A 16810-nucleotide genomic window follows, 5' to 3' on the forward strand; every position below is an offset into this window, starting at 1 on the left:
TTGATTAAACTTACATTTTTTTGCAATTCAGTATGGTCTGATCCATCCACATAATGTACCATCATGAACTCAGATACAGCCGTGCAAATTTACACTCCAGGCACATCTCTAACTATTTCTCATATTCTGTATCTGTGTATGAGGGTTATACTTCTTTATGCGCTGCAGGTAGGTCCCTTTAGTGGAGGAATAAACCCCTGTGACTTGCACACAGCCCAGCATGGTCACCGCCCTGCACTCTACCCCTCTCTCCTTCATGCTGACAAGTGGGATCCATTCTTCTGTGTCTGGGTTGAAGCACTCACTGAGGGTGGTCTGGCCCCCTACCATGCACAGCCTGCTGTTCAAAGACACCAGGCACATCCCATACTCTGCAGGGAGCAACAGCATGACAATCATAGATTTATTTTAATAAAAAGGTTAAATTAACAGTAATGTGTGTTTTTGCACATACAGTCAAGAGCAGGCACTTAATACTAAACAAATCTCAGATAAGTTTGTCTTTTCTATTTGTTTTTTGTGACTAGATTTGCTAACACAGCTACATGGATGTGGGTAATATTATGGTGGTTGAAATCCACTGTGAAACTTTACACCTTTTCTTAGATATAGTTGCCCTTGAAACCAAAAGATCCATCTGCTACATAATTTCAACACCTGACAAAATGTTAAAGAGAGAAAAGCAGAATAGAGATTTGATCTCTGACCTGCCTGCTAGCAGCCTGTGGGCTTCTTTCACCAGCAGGAGGGTGCGCATAGAGCTGAGAGAATGCTAGCATGTTGAAGCACTTGTCCACAACCAGGAGGGCCTCTCAGGCCCCTTTCACTGCTCAAAACTGCAGTAGGTCAGCAGCCCTTAGCAAGCTTTTCACGTTCAGCAAGGTTATGTTGACTCTGGAGGAGTAGACACGAGTCACCCAAGGCCAACACAAGCGCCGCGTCTGCCCCCAGCAGCTTGGATGAGAGAAGTAAATAACATCTTTACTTTCAAACTAAAACGTTTGTACACATTTGAGAACTTCTTATGAAAGTTAACCTCTAAATGCCAATCTCATGATTACATTTTTGTGAAGAGGACCTGCCCTGTACTTCCACACATTTATATTATTTGTGGGTTTCTTTTTTGTTGTTATTGTTGTTTTTACTGCATGGTAGTTACTTTAACAGCTCCACTGTGTAGCAGTTTGCACATTCCTCTAACAACCAAACGATCCCTGCTTTGATCCTGGGAGGAGAGACTAATTTCTTTGTTTTTTTTGTCAGGAGAGGAATCCTGAAAGGTGTAAAAGGTCTCCCAACTCTAAAACATGCAAGACGACCTACTTTGGTAGTATTGCTGTGAAGGAAGAATGGGAAAGCAGGTCCATTTGCATCCAGTTTCCTTTACTATGCATACCAAATGAGTTACAGATGCAAAAATCATATGTTGGAATGAAACTGACTGCTTCCGAACAATCTTTTGCCAAACTTTCCAAGGAAAATAGTCCAAATTCAGAAAACTTGTACCCAAGTTTGACAGCTTCAGTATTCAAGATGGCTGTTTCTAAGCATCTTCGTTTAATACAAAAATCCTCATCTAAACCCTCTTGCTACTGAAGAGTGAATTCAGAGAGTAAACAAAGCCTGCTGAGTCTTGGACTGTAATACCAGGTTAGATCTTAGACAAGTGCAATTGAGTTGTTGGCCCTGATTCATACTCTAAATCTATGTTCAAACCGTGATGCATTTGTGCCAACCTACTGATGTGTGGGGGGTTTTCAGTCTTAGGAAGGAAAATCTTTGCATCTCCACAGGATGTAACTGCCTCTCTGGATAGAAATGATAAATCAGTCCTTCATTTGCCACTGATTGAAGTCTGGGTGACAACAGCCCATTTGCATTTATTCATTTGGCAGACACTATAATCCGTACTGATGTACCGCTGAGGCACAATCCAAAGCACAGCAGATCAAGAACTGAGGAAAAAAAAAAAAACCTTCCAGGTGCGATGTAATACGCAAGTGTGTTGTAATTTTCTTTTTTTCCTTCTTCTTTCTTCTTCTTCCTTTTTTTTTTTTTTTTTTTGGAGAAACTAGTGAAAAATCAAGCAAGAGAAATAGACAGAGGCAGTGCAAACTAGTCCAGTAAGTCAGAGGCTGGGCTCCAAGCAAAATTTGACAACAGCAGCCTAAATTAAATTTGGTAAATCATTCCACCAAACCAATACAGCTCTACTATGAAGTTCTAAATACCCAAGCAGCAACCTCCAGGGCTGAAAAATGAAGCCAGTGAGCCAGTACCAAACACATTTCCTTTAATTGTAACCTGAGGTTGGCTCCAGAAGTGACTCAGTCCCCATAGAGGCCCATGTTAAGGTGTCCACCTCCAGCAATGAAATGATCATGTTTTTAAAATTACCAAGGCTTATGGCTTTGGCAGTGATGGGAATAACGCCGTTACTAACGGCGTTACTTTTTTCAGTAACGAGTAATCTAACTAATTACTATTTCTATCGTTACAACGCCATTACCGTTACTAACAAGAAAATGCGGTGCAGTCACGTTACTATTTTTCAACAAACAGACGGTTGAAGCTGTGTTCAGCTTACCGTATCTCATATCAGTTGCACGGAAGTAGCTGTAAGTAATCTGGGCGCTACAGCTTTAAGCAGCTGCGTGCTCCCGCAGACGGCAATCACTTTCTGGCAAAACCTAGGGGGCAATCTAGGGGGCAAAACCATCGACTTTTATACAGTCAATGGGCAAAACAATCGCATGAGTGCTGCTGTTTGACTGAGGAACAATAAAGTAGGCATGGTAAGCCAATCACATGACCACTTCAAGATGACAAAGCAACAAGGTGATATATACCAGTTTTTAAATTGTGTTGATAGGCCACGTAAAACCAGATTCATGATAAACAATATATACGCGTGTTTTTTCTGAATAGTTTCGTCACGTTTACTGTCTAAGGACAGCGCTAGCAAGCACTCTCTGCTTATGACCAAACACACACCCCCCCCCCCAAAAAAAAAGAAAAAAAACAAAACAAAAAACTACCCTTTGGTGTTGGTGGAAAAATGCACCATGTCGACCAATCAAAATGATATGGCAGGACCTGATATAGGAGTGACATCGAGAGAGCGAAAGGAAGACAACAGAAAAAGAGAGAGAATGAGTTTCGTGATATTTTTTTGAGATTGTGAGCTTTGTGATGTTTAGCATGTTTGGAGTGTGTGTGGCATCTTATTGAATGCAGAACACCTGATTGTTGTGTAAATAGTTTGAAATGGTTATAAAAAAAGAGTAAAAGGTAAATGGCTGCAAATAACTTTGTTGTTTGCAAAACTTGTGCATATGATTTTAAAATTGATCATTTATATTTGCATTTAAATTTATGAAATATGATTCAATAAACAAGTTTGTGGTTGTTACAGTAAAAAATATAACTTTTTCTACTCGGATTGGATGATTTTTGTCTGATTTTAGATCAATTGTGTTAATACAGTATGTCAAAATGAAAACATAACTGTAAATTCAGACACGTGAGGTTGTGCTGAAAAGAATGATACCAAACAAGGGAAAGTAAATAGTTTTTAAAGGTGAAATGTAGAGGAAACATCAAAAGTAGTGAAAAATGGCCAATTATACCCTGGACTCCAGAGGGTTAAACATTTTTTTAAAGTAACGCAATAGTTACTTTTCAAGTAATTAATTACTTTTAGAATCTTGTAACTCGGTTACTAACTCAGTTACTTTTTTGAAAAGTAACTAGTATCTATAATTAATTACTTTTTCAAAGTAACTTGCCCAACACTGGGCTTTGGCCTTTACAGTTGTTTTTTTGTCTACATAACAACTGTATTTGTATGTTTCAGGTATTGATGAATTTTGGAGTATTTTAATTGAATTATATGATTTTTTTTTTTAAAGTAATAAAATGATTTGCTGACGGGGGATAGTCCATCCAAGAAGATTATGTTTTACACAGGGATCACATCAGATGTACATGTTTGATCTCTCTGATGCAGTTTTGTTCTTGTTCTTTTTTCAGATCAAACCAGGATGGTTTATAAAGTAGGGAATGTAGTCTGAACAAGGTCTTTTATTGTGAAAATAGCAATCCCTGTATGTGACTTCCTGTCCTCTTCATCCCTCCACATTGCTTGATTGAGTTTCATTAAAAAAAATAGCCCTATACACACACACACACACACGCACACACACACACACACACACACATACTTGTACAGTATCTCACAAAAGTGAGTACACCCCTCACATATATTTCATTCATATTCATATTTCAGATATATTTCATTATATCTTTTCATGGGTCAACATATATATCTATATAGATAGTCAGATGGATAGATATGTTGTCCCATGAAAACATATATAGATATGACGCATTCTGATTCAGTAAAAAGGACTAGATGTTACAGTCCCTGATAATGCATTGCTTTAAATGGCGAGAATCTTGAGGGATGGCTGTTATGAGGAAAGGCAGCACAGAAACTTTACCAGCAGCACACATCATTGTGTGCCTCAACTTTCGGTCTTTTACCCAAGCTAATCTGCCATTTTGGGTGGGGGGGGGGATTAGAGATCTGATCTAGATTATCATCGTCAGTAGTGGACCTTGGATTCATTGGGTGTTTCGCCCATTATCACTAGACACCCTCATCCAAGGAGGGTTGATCAGGCCCCGGAGTGTGTCACTGGTTTATGTTAAATTGTTATTTCTCTTCTTCTTTCTTCTGTTTATTTTCTACAGTTTATTTTCTCCTATCTATTCACTGCAACTGAGAAATAATAGAGAAATAGATATGACACTTTGATATAATGTAAAGTAGTCCGTGTACAGCTTGTATTACATATATAGATATAGATATATAGCGATATATATTGTCATTAAAATCAATTCCTTTCATCCTTTCATCTAGAGAGACTACAAGCTAGCTATTATATTTGTCACTGAGTGGTAAAATTACTTTAGATTTTAGGACAATTAATCTTAATTAGAAATAATAAAACTAATTGTCATTCTCATTTAATATTTCTGACGAGAAGCTTGTTTTCATCCATTTATGACAGTCTGTATAGTCAGCACCCCTCAAAAATCTATTGGACTGCATTTAGTATTTTTAGTATAAATGCTCATTGTGAAACATGATTTAAAGCAACACCTCACAATATAATGAAATCTCACCTCACCATCACAGTGTTACAAAACCATCTTAATTACTGCAGTGGAAAATATTTGCACTGCATTAATTTGGAAATATATTGGAGATAATACTTTAAAGAAATGGCCCCAATATTTTATCACTGCTGGTGAGACGTAAGACTTGCCTCTAGAAGGATTTGAGTAAAACCTGAGAAAAAAGAATCAGAGATAATTAATTTGATTTAATCATTGGAATTACACATTAAGAACACACAATATTATTTTATCAAACTGGCTTGTGACAGTGGCAACAGAAAGTCAATCAATGCATATGTCTCCATGAGCATTGCTGTTGAAGTTGTACATAAAAAACTGAATAGTCTATTCAGATAATACATACTGGCTACGAGAAACATGAGCAAAATCCTAAATGAGGCTGTTTGATACTTCAGAGTTAACGTGGTAAAAACAAACATGGAAGTATTGTTCATGCAGCTTATAAGGTAGTGGAGGTTTATGCAAGTCAACAGACATATTATATTTAATGTACTACACACATTAATCCAAACATGCTTTCAAAAATCAATTTAAAAGAAACAGACCTGATCTGTAAAACACAGCTGACAATACTGGAGAACAGAAAGATTCAGAACTGTAGAGCAGCACAGCTCTATTAAATGCTAAATAACATTAAACAAGTACAATCATTTAGGACCAGTTATAATAATGAGTTCATCTGCATTTTCTAACACCCCAAACAAAGAATTGCAACTGTAGAAAAACTGTTCAAACGTATTCAATCTTTCTTAACCAGATATCAGCTGAGGTAAGTTCATGTAAAAATGTTACATTCAAAATGTTGACAAAAGTACCTTATTTAAAGTATGTATTAGTTACATTATAATGTGCCTTTTACAGACGTATTTTTAGTCAGTTTAAACTAAGACAGACAACTTCATGCCATTTGGCAGTTTCAAGTTCCTGGTATTATGCATGCTGTAACACTGTCTGGAACATTTAAATATAACACATCATAATGCCATTAGTAACACCAGTGCTTTTCTTTTCATAAATCAAAATGTCTTAAGCAGAATATAGCAGGGAAGAACTGGTATAGTGTTTTTCTCAGATTCATAAAGAAAAGTTAGTAGGAGTGCTTTAGAAGCTTTCCAACTAACATTTGTAAACTATAAAGCAAATTTAATTAAATGCAATATTCAGAACCCATTGTTTGTTCATTGGTTTGGACATATTAACATATATCCAGTCAGCCAGTTTCCCAAACACAGACCGAGTCTGGTGCTCACAAAATGAATAAAATTTAGAAAAGAAAGAAAAAAATCAGTGAAGGTCTTCACTGAGTAAAGAGTTTAATCACCAGGCTTAATTCAAGGTTGGGAAATTGAGCTAGTGTGTGTTTAGACCAGGGGTGGGCAATCTCAGTCCACGAGGGCCGGTGTCCCTGCAGGTTTTAGATGTGTCCTCGAACCAACACAGCTGATTTAAATGGCTAAATTAGCTCCTCAACATGTCCTGAAGTTCTCCAGAGGCCTGGTAATGAACTAATCATGTGATTCAGGTGTGTTGACCCAAGGTGAGATCTAAAACCTGCAGGGACACCGGCCCTCGTGGACTGAGATTGCCCACCCCTGGTTTAGACCCACAAAACATGAGAATTTTTTTTATTGTTAGTGCAGTTACAAACAACAAAATGAATTGTGCAAAGGTCTTGAGCCACCACTCATTTCTTTATATTTTGCTTCCAAGGAGTCAGACTTCATTTTCATTTGATAATTTAGTCTTTGGTAATAGTTCCCCAGGCTTTCTAAAGATCTTTCAAAGCTTTTCCTTGGACACTGCTTTTTCACTCATTTTAGTTCAGTCCTTGTACCTGATCATTTTCAGAGGAACATTTTTGTTTGTTCAGCTACTTCACACTGACCTATCAATCATTCAAGCAATAAAAAAAACACCTAACTCAAGAGATGAGCAACCAGTGGTGTATCTACAGATATCAGACAATTTAGCAAAGAACGAATTACAATTTTTATCTTTTGGCACATTATTAGCACATTTTTATTAGCAGCCTGTCACAGAAACACAATGATGTCCCCACTTCTTTAGTAAAAAACACCAAAGATGACACAGTTTGACAGGCATAAATTTGTATTATAGTACCAGTGAGCTGATTTCCAAAGTGCTTTTAGAAGAAATCTACATCAGTCAGTGTGTAATACAGGAGGCTCTTTTGTGGTTTGGGGAAAATAAAAAATAAAATAAATTAATAACTTTAAAATTTTGAAAAGTAAAGGTCATATCAAATATTGACTTTTTATCTTTATAACTGTAGAAAAATGCTGTTTCTGTTATATATACTTAATTTCCATACATGTTTCCACATGTTTCAATAAACTGCTGTACCTATTTTCTATCTTTCCACCAAAATATAAAGAAATAAGAGGTGGCTCAATATTTTTGCACAGTACTTTGGCTAGATATAGTGCAGACTGCATAAAGTAGATTGATTTAATGTTTTCAGTTTAACAAAATTCCCCTAACATGAACCTTTCTAGAAACCCTAGTCCAGAAACATTTCAATGGAGACATCTTTTAATTTTTCTTGTTGTATGGGACTAAAATTAATCCATGTCTCAAATCTGCTCAGAAATTTCCCTGACTTCTACTTTGTCAGATCAAGTTAACTTGCTGGTTCATCTCTGCTTCTTGGATCAGCCCCAACAACTAAGATCTTGAATACAATACTAAATATAATCTTAACTAAATTCTTACCTAGTATCCAACATACACTGCACATGTAAAAGCTGCCCTTGTGACACACTGCCTATGTATTGTTAGTGGTTTCAGGCGCCTCTATTTTCAATCACCATGGAAAATTAGAAAAATTGTAAAGATCATGAAGATAAAAGATAAAGGTAAATTTCCCTGCAGACAAATTACCCTTTTTAAAAGACTGGTTTACATGTGCAAGTGCTGTAGTTTTAAATAAGTTAAAATGTTTATAAAATCTTCTAAATTTTTGAATTATAATATGAAAAAAGAATACAGGCAGCACAATGCATCCTGCAGTGCAGGCTCAATATTTGTAATATTTCATGTGCCACGGCTACGACTGCATGCTTGCTTTCAGCTCCCGGAGAATGTCAGCGCCACTGCTCCAGGCAATGTTTTTAGCTCTTAGAGGAAAGTTGCCCTCCTGACCTTCCAGTTTGGCTAGCAGCTTCTCCAGAGTGTATCCCTTTCTTGGCATCACAACATCACGGCCTCTCAGACAGGAAGTAGGGCAGAGATCATTCCCCCCATCCCCCGCGTAAAAGATTTGCTCATACTCCACGCCAGCATCAGATTGCTCATAAAGGTAAAGCTCCAGGACTTTTTTCTTGCAGAGGTTGACAGGGCATCGATCGCAGTCGTGAGAATGATAGCACTGCACTTCAATGTGGCCCAACTCATTGAGCTTAGCTGGGTTGGTAAAAACCTTGTCAACAGCCGCCTGGAGTCCTGCAGCATGGAGAATCCATTCTATAAACAAGGTGTTGGAATCAGAGATGACTATGCAGTCAATGGCACTTTTATTCTCTGCTATAAATGTCAGCAACTCAGTCATTCCAGCTGTAAAGGGGATGGTCTCCATCACACTGCGAACCCTGTCTGTGCTCACCTTCTGCTCCCCTGCGGGCATAGATTAAAAAATGTTGAAGACAGATTTCAGGAAGTACAAAAACAAACAGCATGACAGACTCACCTATGTAGTTCAGCACCCTGCCCATGTACTCAGTCCAGTAGCCTTTTCTGTACGAATTCTCCACAGAGCCAGGAAGTGTCTTATCAGGAAGGCACCTGAGACAAGGAATATATAAATAAGATAAATCAGGATATATCAGCCATAGTGTTTCTCTAATGATGTATTGAGGTCCTAGTATAAAACAGTAATTACAGAGTAGTGAACAGACATGAGGAACTGATATTCTGCTCAAAGAATAGGAAAATCTTTGTCAAGATAATACATACAGATGACAAGAAACCTGGAAAAAGTCCTATATGCTATCTGAACAGCGGTTTCTTGACCTACCTTACCACCCAAGTGTCACTGTTGGCATCGACCACAGTGTGGTCAAAATCAAACACCATCAGAATCTTCATTTGTCACCTTAAAAGCAAAATAGCACAAAAAACTAACTTAAAATAAATTAAGCAAGATAATAGTTACTTTTAAGCTCCACCCTTCTATCATTTCGTCTGATAACGGATACTGTTCTCAACCGGTCTATTTACGTCTTATCAGCTCAAAACACAAGTAACTGAGCCCACACTTTCGCTTCTTAAAAATTACCCTTCCCATTAAAGCCGATTGTTACTTGACATCTCAAATAACATTTATTTAACAACATTTATTACTCTTCTCTCCATCAAGATTACGTTAAAACTAACGAACTTTTAAAAGGAAGTATGGTGTAAACTCGTCCCCTTACAAGTAAACAGCCCACGGGTAGAGCTAGTCAGTCCGCTATAACGGTTCCTAACGTGCTGAAGACAAGTGACTGGGATTACATAGCTTTCTGTAATAAACTGTAGTAAACTATACCCAAGATAAATACACATAAAACACATAATAACTGCAAAATTACCGGTACGAGTCCTCCGTCAAGAATTCACCGGTCTTCCTTATCTTCCTTCTCCTTATCTTGCTTCGCCGCAAAAAGTGGAACAAATCTCAGCTCATTACCGCCACCTGCAGCTTCTTTTGGATGTTGCGTTAAAACGTAGTAGTTCCTCTACTGCCAACAATGAGCACGTAATTTATAAGACATACCATCTTTATACTTTAGGAAAGGTGTAGATCTTTCAACGTGCAACACTTTTGTGATAGTTTTTACTGATAAATACTCTTTGTTTTATTAATATAGTATCAAACCAGACCTCCCATATTTGGCCTCCGGGTGGCAGTATCGCACAACTGCACACACAAGAACGTAGAAGAAGAAGACGTCGGTTTAGTTCCTGGTTGTATAGTCAGGAGAGTCCGTGCAGATTGTTTTTCCGTATCTTTAATCTAATCGATCGGTGTTTTTCCACCAGCATGTTAAAAGGTTTAGGGACGTGGTTGGGTCTGGAGGGCCCGACCGTCACGAAGACGTCGGTTGACAAGGAAAAGCTGAACGTGGGGCAGGAAGAGAAGGTGGTAGAAGCACAAACCGAGGTAAACAAACAGCAGCCAGCTGACCAGGATGGAACACCAGAGGCGGAGCAGGAAAACTTGGAACAGTCCACAGGACTCGGCGGTGAGGAACAGCTCATATCTGGATAATTAACTCTTAATTAACTCTAAGCTACGTGCTCAAAGTTACTCAGCGTGACGTTAGTCTTTCTGTCTGTGTTGAACACTGAAGGCTTTCCTGATCATCTTTTTTGTTTGTTCTTCACTCCCAGCAAGAGCAAATGTGACTGCAGGAGTATCTGTTCTCTCATATATGTATCTTTTATTGCAGTGGCAATGGTTTTATTAACAGACTCTTTCTCCATTTGAAGGTTACATCTTCAGTTTTGCTTCCAATGCCACCAAGAAAATCTCTGAGTCAATGGTGGAGACTGCCCAGAACATCAAGAAGACAGTGGAAGAAGGAAAAATTGATGGCATCATAGACAAGGCATGTTGCTCTCAAATTCTTTTTGACTGGTTTTGCAGATTGGGGTTCATATGTGTATTTGTGGGTTTGTAGGTCAGTTTTCTGTATTTGCATACCCAAACTGGCACACAAAGCAGGTTATCAGTTCGCTAATTTAACCCAGGGTTTCTCCTAGAACTCTGAAACTTAAGATTACTGTCCGACAGTCTAATAAGAAGATGAGCATAACCTGTTCCCAACAGTTTTATTTTTGATATTCTCAGCTGCAAACTCAGTTTAAAGGTTTGAGAGTAAAGTTTTTTGGGGGTTTTTTTAAAATACAAATATAGGCTTAGTCTACATAAGTTTCATATGAGTTCAGCAAGTACAGTGTCGGTGTCCTATTTTAGGATCAGATATTAATACTTATAGAACAGTACAGTTGTTGTAAAATTGTTTATTAAAAAACCAAAAGAATAAAGTTGTGTCTAGAAATCTATAGTATTTATTACTGATTCTTATTAGGGAAACAAAGACAGTAGATGCTATAGAAGAAAACTTTAGACTCTCCTGTTTATGCACAGAAGTTTGAAGGATCTTCCAGGAATAGTGATGCTAATTTCTGGAGAATTGATTAATCAGTAGGCAGTGAGTTCATATCTGCTGATCTCTATTCTGGATCTTAACTTGCTCCGGATGGCGATTTATCCCGAGTAAGAAGTGAACCACCTTCAAAGTATAGAAAACCCAGGGGTTCAACCTGAGCTTACCTGGATAAGCAGTATTGTATTATTATTAAGTAGCATTGGCCTCTGGACTTCAAGGCTTGATTATACACATAAACACATTGTCCTGTATATAGTCTACACACCCTCTTCTTATTTTTGGCAGTTTGATCAATAAAAATATCTGGGGCAAATAAAGCTTGAGTAGATTAAACATTACTTAAAAAAGTTTTCAAAGTATTTTTAAGTCTAAAAGTGTTGAAGTTTAAAATTTGTATCAAAGTTTGCAGATTTTTTATATGCAAGTAAAATCCTGGATTTTGCTTTGTTAACACTTTCCATTTATGCATCAGCTTTTCCAATCTGTGTGTGTGTGTGTGTGTGTGTGTGTGTGTGTGTGTGTGTGTGTGTGTGTGTGTGTGTGTGTGTGTGTGTGTAGACATTTTTAGGGGATTTCCAAAAAGAGCAAGAGAAATTTGTCCAGGAGAAGAAGGCCAAGAAATCAGGTAAACCAGACTTTAAAGCATGAATGTTATTTACTAATGACCTCAAATGATCTGTACAGTCACCACATCTTAATCTGATTACACACCTTTGGGATTACAGTGACAAATCAGCAGCAGCTGTGTGGTGCTATCATGTCAATATGGATCAAAATCACTGCACGATATTTCCAGAATTTTATTGAATCTGAGCAATGAAGAATTAAACTGATGCTACAAGGTGAATGAAGTGTAGTCATAATGTTTTTCAAAGTCAATTATTGAACCACTATGAAAATAAATATATCAATCACAAAGTTCAAATATTAATTTCTGAAAGCAAGACTTACACTTTGAAATTGACACACTTCGTTTAAAATTGGAGTCTTGTGAGACCTGACTGGGATAAACTGTGTAATCTTCATTTTTACATTGCGCCTGTGAGGGGCAGCAGAAATGATGTTATCATGATTTTATCAGCATATGTCACTTACTGGCCAAGCAGCTTCTATTTACAGAGAGCCAGGTGTGTACATGTGTGCATCTGAGAGATAAGGATTGGAACTGATGACTGATGGCACATGACTGAATGTGTGTGTGCACACATGCTCTGATGTTTGTGTAGAAGCAGCAGTGCCACCCTGGGTAGGCTACAATGAAGAGGAGACAATCCAGCAACAGATTCTCGCTCTGTCCGCTGTAAGCAAAGGCATCATGCACAATATATAGTATGAATGTATGAATGGGTAGCTTTTTGTGGCTACTGTCTTACTTATTTAAATTTATAAATTATGCTTTGAGTAGAAACTGAGCTGTTTGGTTGCTGATTCTAGGACAAGAGGAACTTCCTCCGCGACCCTCCCGCTGGTGTTCAGTTCCACTTTGACATGGAACAGATGTATCCTTTAGCTGCAGTCATGCTGGAAGAAGATGAGCTCCTCAACCGCATGCGCTTTGACCTGGTTCCTAAACAGTCAGTGCTCTTCAAACATTTATGTGTGTGTGTTTATGTGTATTTAAGTGTGTGTGTGTGTGTGTGTGTGTGTGTGTGTGTGTGTGTGTGTGTGTGTGTGTGTGTGTGTGTGTGTGTGTGTGTATGCAAATGTACCTGTTTTTGCCTCCATTTATAGCAGAGTCAACCTAAAAACTGATATTTAAAAATGGATGGTGACATGTTTGTGCTTGACAGTGTGAAGGAGGAGATGTTTTGGCGGAACTATTTCTACCGGGTGTCTCTGATCAAGCAGTCGGCTCAGCTCACAGCCCTGGCAGCCCAGCAGCAGCGGAAGGATAGTGTGGACAAAGGAGCCAGTGTTTCACCTGAAGACATCGTCCTAACAGGTCTGAATTTTTAGCTCTGCTAGAGAGGCAGAGATCATCAAGCAAACTTCGTGGTATCACAGCTGCAGGAAGGCAGGGCAGATTTACAACCCCAATTCCACAGTGGAAAAATTAAATGTAGTGATTTGAAAATCTCTTTTCAAAATCTTTGGTCATGGCTTTATAAAAGTGGTTTATACAGTCAAAGACCTTCACAATCCTGCAACTTAGGCTGTGTTATTTTACAGTTTGCAGGCACCTAAACATCATGTAAGAAAGAAAGGGCCACAGCTCTCTTAAAGTTGGAAAGATATCAGTTTAAAATGTAAAAGCAGATACTGTGAAAGGAGCTAAAAGCTATATTTATTTTGCTCTCTAGGAAAAGTTGGCATCCCTCTGCCAGATGGTCTGAGAATTCAAGAGGACTTGTACAATAAAGATTACTCAGTCAGGTCTTTTGTGGTCTAGAGCCACAGAGAGCTTTATATCCAAACAGCAGTACTTTAAATTGTTCTCTGACACACTGGAATCGATGGCAGAAATTGCTGCAATGTGTTCTTTTCTTGGGCTTTATTGATACTCTGGCAACAGCATTCGGAATAAAAGGAAGGTGTCTATTTGATGTGAAATAATAATGAAGGAAATGGAAAAACCCAATCCTCTTAATGCATCGCTGAAATCTCTTTTCCTCCCTTATTTAAATGGGCACATAGAGTGTTTGTTAAGACTGATGTGGAATTCATTGTCCTTGTCTGTTTGAGTAGCTCATTGGCTACAGCGAGAGAGAGATTGTAAGAATCCAGCAAACACAAAGGCTTTCAGAGGCGCTGAGGGCAGTTGTCCAAAAAGCCAAGAACAAGTTACCCAACAGTGATGGTTTATGTAGATAGAATGCTGATTGGTCGATAAGCTAAAGGAACCAGGAAAAGGATGATCACCAGGAAGAAGTATGTTATGTAATGAAGGCTTTCTCTCTAAGCTAAAGGATCAAAACCAGTGGAAACATAAAGAGCAGCCCACATTACCAGTTGCTCCACATATTTTTAACACTACCCCCAAGTCACAGTACTTTGCTACAATGTATAAAATGGAGCTGAGTACTATGTTAGTACTGTTTGGGAAGCTCTGTGGACTTCCAACACAATATCTGAATGTGTGATTCAATTAGTTTAATTAGGGAACGAAATCTGTCTTTTTTAATTATTCAACATAAACATGTAAAACGTCATTTCTTTTTTTATTTTTTGCTTGGTTCAACTGGGAAACAAATTAGATATTTTATTTAAGGACTGAAAGGTAAAGAAGTCATATCATATAGTATTATAGTTACCTAAATGGATCAGGCGGCATCCATGGTAAAAGCTAATAAGAAGGTTTGTGCTCATATTTTGATAAATGACCTCAGACACCGTCCAAAGGTCAGAGGTTAAAGAGTAAGTCCATTGTAATAACAATGTGTTATTTCTTTGTAGACAATGTCAGACCAAAAACGCCGCCAGTTTCCATCAGTGACATACAGAAGGTAAAAGCACTACACACGTTGAACTTTTCCAATCACCTTTTGAGAAGTTAAGAAAAAAAAAAACAAGAGTCGCTCTCCTCTTTCTCTGCTGCCTGTTTTCCTCCTAGCCAACGCATGAGGAAGAGGAGGAGATTTCAACAAGTCCCGGAGTGTCCGAGTTTGTTAGTGATGCTTTTGACTCAACGGCCATAAACCAGGAGGACCTAAGGAAAGAGATGGAGCAGCTGGTGCTGGACAAGAAGGACAGTCCTTCTCCTGATGGTTGGCTTTGGAAGAGTTCCTATCCTTTTTTTTAAGCTCACAGTATTTCTTGTTCTGTAAGAGAATGGCTTTGCTTATAATATTTCCTCCCTTTTATATCCAGACGAATCAGCAGATTGGGAAAAGGAGCTGCAGCAAGAACTTCAGGAGTATGAGGTGGTGACGGAATCGGACAACAAAGATGACCAGTGGGATCAAGAGATCGAGAAGATGCTCCAGTCTGACGACAGCTAGTGTGTTTGATGCATTTACAGTCACTTATCTGGGCTGAAATTAATGAATCGTGACCAGTGATGCACGAGGGGAGGAACTTTACACGACTCTCATTTCTATCTCGTATCTGATGAAGTGTCGTAGATCCAATTATAGCAAGAATGTGTCACCTCTGCTGGAGGCAGCAGTCATTTTCTGCCATATTAGTGAGTTCATTGTTCCCTCCTAAATGAGTTTGCTCTATTTGGTTCTCCTAATCAGCTGTGTTTTTGAAGAGAAATATCACTAGATGATACTCCAGTACAAGTACTATAAATTTTATAATGGAGGGAAATGGTCTTTATTATGTTTTGTTTGTTTGTTTTTTAATCTTTGTTTTTCACTGCTGGTTCCTGGTGGGTTGGATAGTCGTATATACGTCTTGCTGTAATCTTAGTACAGAGAAGTCAAATGTAAAGTAACATGTATGTAAATAAAGAAGACTGTAACACTAAACTGCCAGGTGCATTTCTCTCTAATTATATCTGTCGGTGTGTTTCGCTGCTACTGCTGTGTCATTCTGTTTTATATGTCAGCCTTTAATAAAAATGTATCTGTTATGGATAATTATGCCTCATGTTCAAGGTGGACACAAAGTCAAGGAAAGCTGATAACCTGAAAACCTTCCTCTAACGTGCTACATATAACGTTATTCTACCTTAAAATATTTATGTGTAATGACTATTTTTTTTATTTTTATGTTTTGTGACTGTCTGCACAGTCGGAGGTATGTTTGGTGACTTTCAGTGAGGATTTAGTGCCCCCTCGCCCAGATCGAGCACTGGTGACAGTTTTCAGTGTCAGGTAATGGATTCATTTCTATATACATTCCTACTGCTTTTCACACAAGTGGTCACGCTTTATAATCCAGTTCCAAAATCACTGGTACAGTCTTTAGAATATAAATGAAAGAAAACGGCAATTTGCAAATCATTATCAATATTTAATCCCGTGTGCAGCTTGAAAACGGTAGTTTCAGTACTGTGTGTTGAAACAATGGAATTATATCTCAGAGTTTATCAGGCATCTAAAGTGATATTGTTTGTGGTTGTCATGTGCTACTCTATAAAAAGCTTTGAAATGAGTGCTCATTGAAAAAACAAAGCAGTCCTGCATATTAAACAGTTTTGAAATACCGTATACTCTCAGCACTTTTTGTCTACAGCTGAAGAGTATCCAAAGCAGATAACACAGTTCAGCCTCAGGGTGGAGCCAGAGCTACAACAATGGTGTTAGCAACCATATATCAGTTTATCTCATGCTCATTAACTGAAAGTAAAGTCTAGATATTCTATTGAGACTAATCTCAGGTTGCTGGATTACGAAAAAGGAAAGAAAATACTCAATACATCAAAGGCCAAGGCTTTATCAGTTAACTGCATGAATATTACAGCCATGACAGTCATTCCTGCCTCAACAGTAATTTAATATTCGATGCTTAAAAAAATGCAGTTTTCTTTAAATGTTTGCTTAAAG

The 16810-nt window shown here is 38.1% G+C and overlaps 2 protein-coding genes across 2 annotated transcripts; one reads left to right on the forward strand and one right to left on the reverse strand.

The window, feature by feature from the left end:
* Positions 1-5375: 5375 nt before the first annotated feature.
* On the reverse strand, positions 5376-9880 carry phospho2 (phosphatase, orphan 2). Its single transcript, XM_063468780.1, has 4 exons — positions 9795-9880; positions 9239-9316; positions 8912-9006; positions 5376-8838 (listed from the first exon to the last, which is right to left on the reverse strand). The coding sequence occupies exons 2-4, from the start codon at positions 9307-9309 to the stop codon at positions 8273-8275; spliced, it is 732 nt and encodes a 243-aa protein (XP_063324850.1). The 5' UTR covers positions 9310-9316; positions 9795-9880; the 3' UTR covers positions 5376-8272.
* A 267-nt stretch (positions 9881-10147) lies between these two features.
* On the forward strand, positions 10148-15790 carry syap1 (synapse associated protein 1). Its single transcript, XM_063468787.1, has 9 exons — positions 10148-10448; positions 10696-10814; positions 11937-12003; positions 12605-12678; positions 12813-12952; positions 13169-13320; positions 14772-14821; positions 14929-15082; positions 15186-15790. The coding sequence occupies exons 1-9, from the start codon at positions 10247-10249 to the stop codon at positions 15314-15316; spliced, it is 1089 nt and encodes a 362-aa protein (XP_063324857.1). The 5' UTR covers positions 10148-10246; the 3' UTR covers positions 15317-15790.
* Positions 15791-16810: the final 1020 nt, after the last annotated feature.

The sequence above is a fragment of the Pelmatolapia mariae genome, linkage group LG1 (assembly GCF_036321145.2).
Source record: "Pelmatolapia mariae isolate MD_Pm_ZW linkage group LG1, Pm_UMD_F_2, whole genome shotgun sequence".
Classification (NCBI taxonomy): Eukaryota; Metazoa; Chordata; class Actinopteri; order Cichliformes; family Cichlidae; genus Pelmatolapia; species Pelmatolapia mariae.

What these genes read in the sequence shown, in the direction of transcription:
- phospho2 (XM_063468780.1), bottom strand. Translation starts at nt 9,309, where the DNA reads ATGAAGATTCTGATGGTGTTTGATTTTGACCACACTGTGGTCGATGCC. An exon ending in AGTGACACTTGGGTGGTAAG is followed by an intron (nt 9,007 to 9,238) that starts GTAGGTCAAGAA and finishes TCCTTGTCTCAG; the next exon opens with GTGCCTTCCTGATAAGACAC. An exon ending in CAGGGTGCTGAACTACATAG is followed by an intron (nt 8,839 to 8,911) that starts GTGAGTCTGTCA and finishes CTATGCCCGCAG; the next exon opens with GGGAGCAGAAGGTGAGCACA.
- syap1 (XM_063468787.1), top strand. Translation starts at nt 10,247, where the DNA reads ATGTTAAAAGGTTTAGGGACGTGGTTGGGTCTGGAGGGCCCGACCGTC. An exon ending in CCATCAGTGACATACAGAAG is followed by an intron (nt 14,822 to 14,928) that starts GTAAAAGCACTA and finishes TTTTCCTCCTAG; the next exon opens with CCAACGCATGAGGAAGAGGA. An exon ending in GGACAGTCCTTCTCCTGATG is followed by an intron (nt 15,083 to 15,185) that starts GTTGGCTTTGGA and finishes TTTTATATCCAG; the next exon opens with ACGAATCAGCAGATTGGGAA.